The 12,674-nt window shown below is 38.3% G+C and overlaps 1 protein-coding gene across 1 annotated transcript in view; it reads left to right on the forward strand.

The window, feature by feature from the left end:
• rerg (RAS-like, estrogen-regulated, growth inhibitor) overlaps positions 1–12,674 on the forward strand; it is a 38,853-nt gene that overhangs the window by 3,908 nt on the left and 22,271 nt on the right. The window contains exon 2 of the mRNA XM_062444012.1: positions 5,163–5,306. Within this exon, the coding sequence (XP_062299996.1) occupies positions 5,246–5,306 (61 nt within the window). The 5' untranslated portion in view covers positions 5,163–5,245. The remainder of the gene's footprint in view (positions 1–5,162; positions 5,307–12,674) is intronic.

Consider the following 12,674-nt stretch of genomic DNA (forward strand, 5'->3'; position numbering starts at 1 on the left):
TGTGTGTGTGTGTGTGTGCGTGTGTGTGTGTGTGTGTGTCTGAGAGAGAGAGAGAGAGAGAGAGAGAGAGAGAGAGAGAGAGAGAGAGAGAGAGAGAGAGAGAGAGAGAGAGAGAGAGAGAGAGAGTCTCAGTAATGGATGGAGTATGTGGACAAGAAACACAAGAATGACCGTGTCAGTGTAGGGAGAAACTGCTGTGTGTTCCTCTTCCTCCTCTCTGACGGGTGTTTCCCTGCTGCTGCTGCTGCTGCTGCTGCTGTCGTGTGGGGGATCAAGGGAACACTGCAGTGGTGTGTGTCTGCTTGCAGTAATACAGGTGAAGAGTTAGACAAAGAGAAAGAAAGAACTTAAAAGCAAAAAACAAGGCAGTAAAAATAAAAAAATCATGTCTGTTGTAACAGAACAGCGACAAACAAGCTGTGCATGTGGGCTACTACAGTATTCCATTTATATTCCTGTTTACAGCATGATACATAAAGAGACCAATTAATGGCTGTCTGACCAATAATGGGTGTCTTTGCCAAAAAACACTGGGTGTGGATTGTCTCTTTTTACAGCAAGGCATGAAAATACTATTATTTCAAGCAGATTTAGCTTTTTTTTCTTCTTTTTGTGTTGTGAAACTGGGTTTTCAAGCAGTTGTTATACTGTTTGTGTCACTAAACTCAGAGTCATAGTTTGATTGAGGCCTTTAAATGTTTAAAAGTACCATTACTTTCACTTTACATGATCCTCAGGCTATAGATATATTAACATGAGTGATGTCTCAATCATTTTAATATCAGAACATATTACAATGGAAGACTTAGTTAAATTGCAAATATCCATACCTTTTGGTCTTGTCCACAGCTAAAGGATTTCTGGGCAGTTTTTGAATACTCCCTTGAATTGACTGTACAGTATGTGACAGTTATTAACCCTAACCCATATTTGCCATATTCAGGGTGGGCCTGGACTTAAAAATAGCACACTTAACCGAGTAAAGGTTAGGCTTTCTCTACATTGCTTGTTTGATGATTGGTTCTCCTCAGATGAAAAACAACTGTATTACTGTCTCATGAATGGGGCTTGGTGGATGTAGTGGCACACCACAAACATCTCTAACACCTCCTAACCCCAATTCTAACACCTCACATGTCTTCTATGATTTCTCTAACCCTAACCCTTCAAACGTTTCCTTCTAATATCTCTAACCCTAACCCTTCAAACCTTTTCTTCTAATATCTCTAACCCTAACCCTTCAAACCTTTTCTTCTTATGTCTTCAACACTAACCCTTCAAAACCTTTCCTTCTAATGTCTCTAACCCTTCAAAACCCTTCCTTCTAATGTCTCTAACACTAACCCTTCAAACCTTTTCTTCTAATATCTCTAACCCTTCAAAACCCTTCCTTTTAATTTCTCTAACACTAACCCATCAAACATTTTCTTCTAATGTCTCCAACCCTAAACCTTTCCTTCTAATGTCTCTAACCCTTCAAAACCCTTCCTTCTGATGTCTCCAACACTAACCCTTCAAACCTTTCCTTCTAATGTCTCTAACCCTAACACTGCAAACCCTTCCGTCTAATATCTCTTACCCTTCAAACTTTTCCTTCTAATATCTATAACCCTTTAAACCTTTCCTTCTAAAAAATCCTAGCCCTTCAAACCTTTCTTTCTAAAATCTCTAACCCTAACCCCTTCAAACCTTTCTTTCTAATATCTCTAACCCTAACCCCTTCAAACCTTTCTTTCTAATATCTCTAACCCTAACCCCTTCAAACCTTTCTTTCTAGTATCTTTAACCCTTAAAACCTTTCCTTCTAATATTTCTTACCCTAACCCTTCAAACCTTTTCTTCTAATATTTCTAACCTTAACACTGCAAAACCTTCTTATTCTTACCCTAACTAAGAAGACTGTTTTACTAACCTGAAAAAAGAGAACAAAATGTCATTGTTACTAGCATTACACCTTTACTACATTATGCACTGTTTTGACTGTGCCTTCTGGTTAGTGGATGTGTGGAGGGTATATAAATGATGAAGAAGAGAAAACAGTCTTTAATCATGCTGACGGCTGTCATGATGAGAGAGACAGAGAGATGGATGATTGACCTCCACTTGAGCCATGCCATGTGGCACACAGCCACACCATATAAGGGCATGTGTCTGCCAACACAAAAGGAAAAAGTTAACTTAAACTCAGACTTTGTGTGTGTGTGTGTGTGTGTGTGTGTGTGTGTGTGTGTGTGTGTGTGTGTGTGTGTGTGTGTGTGTGTGTGTGTGTGTGTGTGTGTGTGAGAGAGAGAGAGAAAAAGAGAGGGAGTGTGTCTGCAGTAGATGAAGAAGTAAAGCACTGGAAGATTTCCACTTCATAACTTCAGCTAGTGTGAAGTTGGCTAACATGTTTCTGGCACTGACACATGCAGACAGACACACATTTTTCAGCCTTTATTTAACCAGGCAAGGTTTGCTGAACTTGTGATCTGTTTGAAATTTTTTGCTGTGTTTCCTTTCACCCAACAAAGACTAATAGAAGGATGAGTGAAGAGACTTTTTTGTGCGATTTAATTTAGAAAACAGACACACTGACCTGGCAGATGTATTTCAGCAGGATATAGATGGGTCTTTGTGACTGCCAGAAATGTGTGTAGTTAAAGCCAGTTTTCTATCACCCTAGATCACTTATTTTGTGTTTTATTATATTGCGTAATACAATACAATCCGTATCACGCCAAAACAATGCAGAAACAGATATACAGAGCCGACATTCCAAAAGTTGAAAAGCAATTCCAAAAATGGAGCAAAAAAGTAGTGACCATGGCATGTACAAATGTTTCAGGATGCAACAGAGTATGTATATTTTGACACATATTAAGAACTCCGTGCAAAGAAAAAATAGTCAAGTAATATCTTGGGGGGAGCAGTTAAAAAACCAGGAAGTGGACCTTTGAGCTTCTCCTGACCTTAAGTATTATGTTTACTTAATCTGTCACAGCTGATACCATCATTAAGATGCAGCAAAATATGCAGTTATACTAAAAAATAATGTTACACTGTATGTAAAAGAAGTGTGTCCTGTATGGAGGACACATTTATCCATAAAAACAAACTTTGCCTATGTATGTTGATTATTGGATCTTTTAAACTGATCATTCTTTATATTAAAATGACTTATTCAGCAACAAGGATAAAGTCTTGTTGCATATTTGGAACATGGCCTCTGTCACTGGCCAATAAGAGCCTGTTACTTTAATGTAAGTGGGTTGTAACTGATAGAGTAAAACACAAATGAGTAGTGAGATACGAGGATACATTGTGGAAATATCCATTTTTCAATACAGTTTTATTGATATAACCTAACAGAAGCTATCTCAATGCGCTTTTCATATAGATCACCATATTACAAATGTTTTTTAAAAATCACAAAATGATCAAACTGATGTTCGATGTAATGATAAGTACTCCACTTTTGTGCATTTTATGACAAAACTCCAATATGTGTTTTTAAAAAAAGCATTTGTCAGTTTTACAATGTTTTAATAATAATAATTTCATAGATACCATTTACATCTAAAGTGGCTGAATTCATTCATTCAAAGGTAAAAGGATACAATTTGCCCATGGGAGCTTTGTGAGTTCTGCATTATATGCACATTTGTGACAAATGTATTGAATTTGAGGTGATGCAGATCTATATTTATGGGACGGCACCTCCTAGACATAAAAAGAAATATTTTAGATTGACTGTTACTAAAAAGGCCGTCTTGCTGATACTGTTTCCACATGAACAATGTACTCATTGTGATCTTTTTTTCTAGATTGTGACATGCTGTGCCAGGATTGCGCTGGTGCCTTTCATTACCAAAATTGCTAAAATTGGTTCCACACACCAACTTGTGCATGTGCCCCACATGTGTATCCAGCTTCATGAAAATAGGACAATATCATCATCTCTTAGCCAGGAACACAAACTGTTGCTGTGTTATTTATTTGTTTTAAATTGTTCTCTATCCAACCCTGCTTCCTAGAAATAGCATTTATATTTTACCATGCAACCACAGTTATGTTTAATTATATATTTAATGCCACATGAATTATGTGTTTATCATCATCTCAATAAAATGTATCTGCCTGGTTGTAGAATTTTGATGCTGTGTGTCTTTGTATTTGTTTTCCCTACAACATCTGCTCTTGTAATTCAACATTGTCTCATAGAAACTAAAGCATTATTAACCTTTTCTATGGTCATGTTTTTACACTTGCAGCACTTGGTTTATGTTAGGCAAAGTGCATTTCCATCCACCTGCTTTTATTTTCTTTAAATCTTCACATTTATAAACAGTGGGAACACCAGACATTTGAAAAAAAGGTTGAAATCGCACAAAAAGGCTTTTATCCTTGGCTGAAGTGGGGAAGTTGGTGTGTCAATAAGAAGAGAATGTGGAGCCAAACTTAAGCAAATAAATGATGCCATACATAAAGCATGTGACTTAACTCAAGCTTCCACTGAAGGGACACGAACATCAGATCTGTGAGGACCAACGTTCCTCAAATTAATACATGACACAAATATAAATTACATATTTCCAGTATGTTTCGCACACGGTTTTCCATAATTTGAGGTTTGACCAACACTCTTAATTACATCATCTTGTTGCTTTGCTTCTGCAACAGTTTAACAAGACCAGACTGACAATTAGCACCACCAACTGTTTAATTTGATGAGCCCAATCTCAATATTCTCACACACAACAGTAGTGGAAACGAACAAGCATAAATTCACATATTTCTCCTGATTTCCAGTGAATTAGTTAAAATTTGTGTTAAATTTAGATAGAACCTGGCTACAAACACCATCTTTCCCATCCCACCTCCCTATGATGCCTACGCAGTAAACGAATGAGGCACTTTTGGCTTTTTTAGTCCAGTCAGTCATAGACACTAGAGGACACTAAGATATTACTGTATGACTCACAATCTGCTATTGGACAAAGAAAAACATTTACTCAGCTGAAAACAGAAATATACTAAAAGAATACTAGTCCAATAAAAGTCAAAATCCTGCTTTCAAATGTTAAGCAAGTAAATTAGTCATGTTGTTAGCGATGAAATGTACCTGAGCATCGAAACTAAAAATGTATTGGACCTTATGAACTTGTCTCTCCTTGTTTCCTCAGACGCTGCTTCCTCCTGTGTGGACAAGAGGATGGATGGTTGACCTGGGAGCTTACTGATTGGCTCTCTGAGCTTTGCTGCGATCATGGCCAAAAGTCCAGAGGTGAAGCTGGCCGTCTTTGGCAGAGCGGGAGTGGGCAAATCAGGTAGGCTGATTGGTGTGTGCGTGTGTGTGTGTGTGTGTGTCAGTGTACATGCAGGTTTTTCCTCAATGTCTCTTTTTCTTATTTCATTAATTTACTGTTCAAGAAGGTGTAGATTAATTAACATATTTTTACTATTTGTTTTGTTGCTTTGATTAATCTTTAACACATTTCCAGGCAAAATTTAAGAGGCTTAAACTTGGCTGACTTTGTGCAGGTTTCAGGGTGTGTATCTTTCTTAACTGTGCTTCTTCATCATGAACTCTGCTGTTTAATATTTTTCCTCCATCTCATCATCAATAATTTTATAGTCGCCATAATTTCTCCTTATACTCAGTTTGTTTGTATAGTTAATATTACAGTAGGAGGTTGTTTTGAGTCTGGCTTAAATGCTTGAACTCCCACAGATAAGTCAGTTGAGTCATTATCATTTTGTTTCAGCATTCTTCCATAAGCTGTAGGAGCCTGGCCTCAGCTGGTGCCCTGTATGTTTTTTCCAGTAGCTAACACAATAACACAGACCATATGTTTCCTGCCAGCTGCAAATCAAGACAGATTGCCTCTGCACAGCAATCAGCTGTTCAAAAACATGCTTCTATGTTAAAGGAGGCCATTAAGATGCCTGAGGAGGTCAACTTAAGGACTGTACTGAAACGTATGTAAAAACATTGCAGTGCAGCTGACGATATCTGACATGTAGCTCTTAGACCTTGTTTCAGAACCGCAGACCTCGAAGCTACAATTGGCAACTTCTTTTCCTAACGAAAAAGCATAGCCATGCCCATCACTTCCACTCCGAGTCAAGTTCATTCCCCAAAAACCCCGTCAGTTATCTCGACAAGCTGTCATCTGCCCCTAGCCTTCACATCTAGCTTTTTTCCCCTCTCTTCCATTTTTCCGTCAGTTTTTAGAGAGACTTCCTGCTCTGTGGCTGCCAGCATCATATTCTCATTTGAAATTCTGGAAAATTGTTGATTAGGTTATTGTTCAGGCTTCAGGCATTATGCCACCACTCATGTTGTTTTAAAAATGGCCTCTATGTGATTGTTATTGAATTTGAAAATATGCAAGAACGTGCTCAGCTTCCCATTTCGTTTCACAGCAGCAGGAGCAACACTGAAAAACAATCAGTGCGGATGATTTCTTGCCAAATATAAAAGCAGATAGCTAGTTGTGTTTTTGAAATCAGCTCTTTGTAAGGTACCACATGATTTGGTTAAATAGTCTTCCCAATTCAAAACTCAGGGGGAAAGTGGAAACATTTTTAAAAAATCAGTTATCTTCAAAAGCACTCTTGTGAACATTTCCATAGACTGCCACAGCTAACGCGGCAATATTTGGTCGTTAGCAAAGAATTAAACAAATTAAACTTTATAACCAGATGACAGCAGTAGAGGAAAAATTAATGAAACACCAAAATTATTACAATTCATCCTGAGTTAGAGATTGTGTCTGTACCAAAGTGCCATTCTCAGAGCCATGTTGCTTGCATGGCTAAACATTCATCTATCATCCTCCTGTCAACTCATTTATTTGCTCAGTGAAAAAGTCTCTTGAATAACCTGCTTCTCTGTTCATGTGGAAAAGGCATGCCTCCCTCTGCTCTTTTTTTATGCATAGAAACAGACACACAGCAGGACAGTTGTCATTGTTGTCACATCTGAAGCTACATGTAGCCCTGGTGATCCCTTCAACAATGAATAGCTCTCATCTAAACATAGCCCTTTAGTGGCAGCCTACAGATGCTAATGAATCAGCCTTCTCCTCAATCGTCAAACATCTGGACTGTGGCCGTAAATTATCCTCCCACTTCATGCACAATATGACAGAGAGGAAAAAATGTACGCTAATGTTAAACAGATTTTAAATGTTGTTTTGAACCTCCTGGCATGTCGGAGTGAGGACTCTTTTGTGGTTCATAAATCTGTATTAACTGTACTTCCATTTCAGCTAAAGGGGATTATACGCCTAGTGTTTTAATACTTATAGAGGGTGTGCTTGAAACAGTTCAACCAGGCCACCTTGCTGAAGTGCTCTTGAACAACACACTTGGGTCGACACTTGGCTCTGTTCGACAGAGTCAGACCGTCATATTACACACTTTGCTACTATAGCGTGTTAGCATGCTACCATACTAATTATCGCTAAAAGGATGTGAAGGGACACCAAAAACAAAAAGATAAATGCTCAAAATAAAATCTACACATTTTCCCGGAGTGAGCCAAAATTCATGCAAATGGATAATAAGGCTAAAGATATTTCATTATATTATATTTTTAATATGATTTATTCTTCATGCAGATTAAACACAAATCTAATCATTTCTCTACAGTGAAAAAATATATGAATAAAGACTAAAAATATCAAATCAAATCAATGTATTAGTTATTTTTGACACAGTAGGTAACACAGATCTTCCAGTGTTAATCACTAAGGTCTCACATTACATTTGATCTAATATAGTTAGATAGTGCTTAAGGGACTAATAGAATAATCAATAAGGCAATTGACATAAAACTAATCAATAATCATTTTGATTTCCAATTTAATTGTTATTTTTGGACAAAAACATCCATCCCGCTTCCAGCTGTAAAGATCTGCTGCTTTTCTCTGTTTCATGTCACTGTAAATTGATTATCTCTGGTTTTTGGACTGCTGGTTTGACAAAAAAAGGAATTTGAAGTAGTTCTCAGGAAAGCTGTGATAAGAGTTTTTACTCTTTGCTGATTGAGATTAATTGAAAAAATTGATCAATAGATTGTTCCAGAGCCCAGAGCAAGAGCTACGTAAATAAACACCACAAGCACTTGAACTGTGTATTTAAAATGTAGCCCCATGTTCTTTTACTATCTCACAGATAACATGTGACAACACCTCTGTTACCATGGCTGTAATGCACTTGGGACAAAATGGATGTTTTCCACTAACTGACATTTCCATCTTGACTTTGGACGGCAGTGCCTGTGCGTGTGTGTGTTAGTGTTCATCTGATGCTAGTGGTTCTTGTTTTAGTTGGACTTCGGTGTAGTCGTGCTGTTGTAGTGATCATGTCCATCAAGAAGCTGTTTTGTGGAAAGAATGTGTTCCTTGTGAGCAGGAGCAGAGTTGCTGGGTGTCTTGGCGTTCTTTATTGGGGGGAAAGAGGGGGTCACAGGGCCCTCGTGATGGTCTGACCTGGTCTCCTGCAGAGCCACTCAGCACTAATAAAAAACAGAGGGTATAAACTTGCTCAAGTACGGCTGTTCTTGCACTTTGGTTTATTGACTCAGTGGAGGGAAAGCATGGTTGAGAAATAAGATAAATTTGTCCAATTATTGTACCTACAACTTAGCCCCTGATCCCATAAAGTAGAGTACATGCTGGCAGGATTTTTCGGTCCTGTCAGTGAGTAAAATGAGCAAATATTCTGTCTCATGATTATATCATTTTATTTGACTCCACTTTTTGCTTGGAGCCACTTTCCAAGCATGTGTGTATGTACATGCAAAAGGTTTGCATGTACATACACACATTTATAAAGCCTGATAATTGTACTGTCTCTGATTTGGTAGAGATGAGGCTAACATCTGAAACAAAAATGGCTGTTCTATTGTTGAAATTTAAAGCTGCACTAGCCTAATCAATAATGATTCAAGTGTCTGTGTAATGTGAAAGGTGTCACTCAATGTGACATACCTACAAGGAATTATCAGGTAACTCTTCAGTTCTCAGGTCAGTGGAGGATTTTAGCGTCTTTATGTTCATTGTTTTAGTTTTCTTGCCTGAAACTTTTCACCAAAAAAACCTCTAAAAACACAATGTAAGCTGCCTGTTCAGCACCACATAGAAAAACAAAATGAGCAACTAGCTGGTGAATACAGTGGAGCATTTAGCAGCTAACGAGCCAGACATTTCCCTCAGGAGTTTATGGAGACCAAAACTGAGGTAAAAGGAGAATTAATATTGGATTTTTTTTGGTAACCAGTGGAGTCGCCCTCTTCTGGTCATTAGAGAAAATGCAGGTTTAACTCACTTCCACATTGGCCTCATTTTCAGACTTGGAGCTTCCCCTTGGCACACACACATTCATAAACAGTGAAGTGAAGTGTGCTTTTGAAGATAGTCAGATGTTCACTTGGGAAATTAATTTAATGGGGTGCGATGTGCCAGCTCATAAGACATCTCATCTCGTCGCTCTCGCACTATTCCACCTCCTCCTCCTCTCAGGTCGTCTGACAGCCAGAAAGCAGAACAATAACAAGAGAGCGGGCCAACCTGTGTAGGTCCTTAAAAAAAAAGCGCTGTTTACCACCCCCCATGCCCGGAACGGGGTCATGAATCAGCCTAATGTATGTGTCAGCCCAGAGCATGATGTAAACAGTCATTCAGGGGGCAGGCAGGCGAGATGAAGCCACAAAGACAAACACAACAGTGGACAGACAGTCGAAATACTGACAGTCACTGTGTTGGGTTATAAGACAGACCACACGTTTTCTCAAAAGAACAAAACAACATGTTCTTGGTGGATAAAAATAGTCAAGATTTTGTTCTTTTACCCTGAAAGCAGACAGTTGCATCGCTTGGATCTGCCGTTGTTTCCTGTTCGTCATATGAAAATGTTCTAGTCATGTCTCCTCTGTCTAATCCTTTGCAGCTGCAAAGCACATTACACTCACTCTTCATTTGTAGCTCCTTATTAGCATTTTTTCCTGTTGATGAATCACTGGTGTGTCATGGCAGTTAGAAAGGAAAAAGTAATTTATTAATATAAAAATATTGTCGATGATTAAACAGCCTTGCATTCCTTTTAGCTGAGGAGCTTACAATATACTTACTATGAATGTTTAATTCTTCCCAGTATTATAAAGTTGCATGGAAAGGAGGAATTATTGAGGAAATGTTCAGGATAACAGCATGCCTGTTAATGGTTTTGACAATATTACATTGTGAGCTCTTGATAATGACTTTGAAATAGGCTTCCTGCTGAAAGACGGCACAGCCAACCATTTATACTTAAATCAATGCTGCAGTTATCACGCTGCTTCCAAAATCAACTTCCTGTGATGCCCGCTGGAGGAAATGAAAGCCCTCGGAAGTAATCAAATAATTGATAGGATTTGACATCCATCAGGCTTTCAGCGTGCAGCTCCTCACTCTGCGTCGCCAATCAATTAACAGAAAGCAGAGGCACGGGGACAGTTGCTCAGCCTGCTGCTTGAGTTTCCAGGCACATCTTTGGCCTTTGACATCTGAGAGAGCCCACACCTGTGAAGTTGGCTGGCTGGTTGACTTCTCTGATTACATTCTGCATGCCGGACCTGGTTAGGTATGACTCATCGAATGCATTATGCTGCGGGCACAAGTGCTGTAATCAGCATGTCGGAGGTAGATTTTATTCTTTTAGATAAGAGACCTGAAAAGGTTCACAAGTGGCTTTCAGAGCGACAGCAGTGATGTGAATGTTCAAGCGAGGGGAGTGGCTGCTGTACAGAACATTAACTGACTATTATGTGCTTTAATGTGTTACATAAGACTTCACCAAACTTGAAGGCTTTATCCTTTTACATTGTGCTTATTTGTACAATTTGTGTTGAGTTCACACCAAGAGCTCATGGGTGTGTGAAAAGTCAAGTAGGCTGGGGCAACTGCAAGAGTGGGGCCAGGTGCACAAATGAAGGTCACTATATTTTTAACATTTAGCAGGATTCTGCTGCTGTGTGTTTGGGGCTGGAATGACAGAAATAAAACAAGCAAAAAAAGTTCCAGGGTTATTTTGAGTCGCTGTGGGGAAGCTTTGGATTTTGGGACTGAGTGAGAAAAATGCTTTGGTTAAATATTTTAAGAAAGGCCTTGGAACATTTTTTGTTGCGATTGGGTAAGTCAGGAACCCGCTGCAATAAGTCACGGAAATGGAAAGTTATTAAAGAGTTATAATAATGAAAAATCTGTATTCTTCACATAAGAGTTCAGTGAATCTTATCTGAGCTGAGAGCAATTTAGAAAACTGGTACAGAAAAAGAAAGGTCAAAGACATCAATTTTGGAAAAGAGTGTTTTTCATCATTGGCTGACATTTACATGTGTCTTGTTATGTGTGTGTGTGTGTGTGTGTGTGTGTGTGTATGTGTATTTACCAGGTATTACTCATGTTGTGTGGGCATAAATCTGCATCTTACACAGTCACATTTTGGGAATCTCTCTTTTTCCTATAAAAATTTAAAAAATTTCCTATAAATTCCTATAATGTAAACCATTAGGTTTTCTGGTGAAAACTTTAAGGTTTAGGTATGGGTAGTGTTGGGTTTAGGCACATGTAATGTCAGGTCTTCATTTTTTTCCAAGCTGTCATTATCCATATCTGTATTTTAAGAATGGGTCAATATACTGTGTGCAATGTGAAAAGTAGATTAATCCACACAAACCATCAACCAACTCTGCTGTTCCCCTGAGCACCACTGAGCGATTTAGTCTCCAGCTCATTGTTTTGGTTTCATAGCCCAGAGTTTTTTGGTTTAGTCTTACCACACAATATCACATATGTCAGTTTTTGTTCATGGATTGTTTTGCTTTAATTGGGTGTTATAAGATTTCAATTAGTTTAAACCTATTTTATATTCATAATGTAGTGCCTGTGTAAGCTACCATAAAACAGGCCATTAACAAATGCTTAAATTACCTATTTGAATTCCACTTAAAAACAAAGCATAAGCTAACTAAGGAGCAGTGTTTTGTAGATGCTGAATTTTCAGAGAGCCTTTAAGTCCCTTGGTGTGTGCGCACTCTGCTCATCTTCCATTCACAGACTCAAAGATGCGCCGGACCCATAAAGGGAAATGGTTGTGTCACAGGAAGGTGGGCTTCTCAAGTGGTCGTGTTTATTTCTTGTGCAGAATTATTTTTAGAGCACACCTCCGACTGTCCTCAGCCTCCACATATTGTCCATTCTCCACTCGGTGTAATCTGACTGCCGCCGTTGTCCTTGGCCAGCGTGTGAGTCATCATTGGTTATTTCCCTCCCTGCTTTTAACAGCCTCACTCTCTGGAGATTAGTAGAGCTTTTAAAATTTCATGATAGATCCATTAAGTATTTTCTTTTTTACCTCCGTAGGTGCGTTATCAACCGAGATTCAATTAAATGTTTTATATTCATGGCCACTTTCACTTTATTTGATTTATTCAGAACTGTATCTTACCATGTTAAACCCTTAAGAGGCATTTTATATAATACTGGCTGCTTTTCTTTTAATAATCAATCATTAAATTTGAATGTGAAGCTTTTCTCTTCATACATTTATTCATGTCCTCTGGAAGACATTAAAATATTAAGAGTAAACAATTTGTTAGTCCTCTGATTTTCTTCAAACTACCTTTTTGTTGTTTTGTTGTTATATTT

The sequence above is a fragment of the Scomber scombrus genome, chromosome 22 (assembly GCF_963691925.1).
Source record: "Scomber scombrus chromosome 22, fScoSco1.1, whole genome shotgun sequence".
Lineage (NCBI taxonomy): Eukaryota > Metazoa > Chordata > Actinopteri > Scombriformes > Scombridae > Scomber > Scomber scombrus.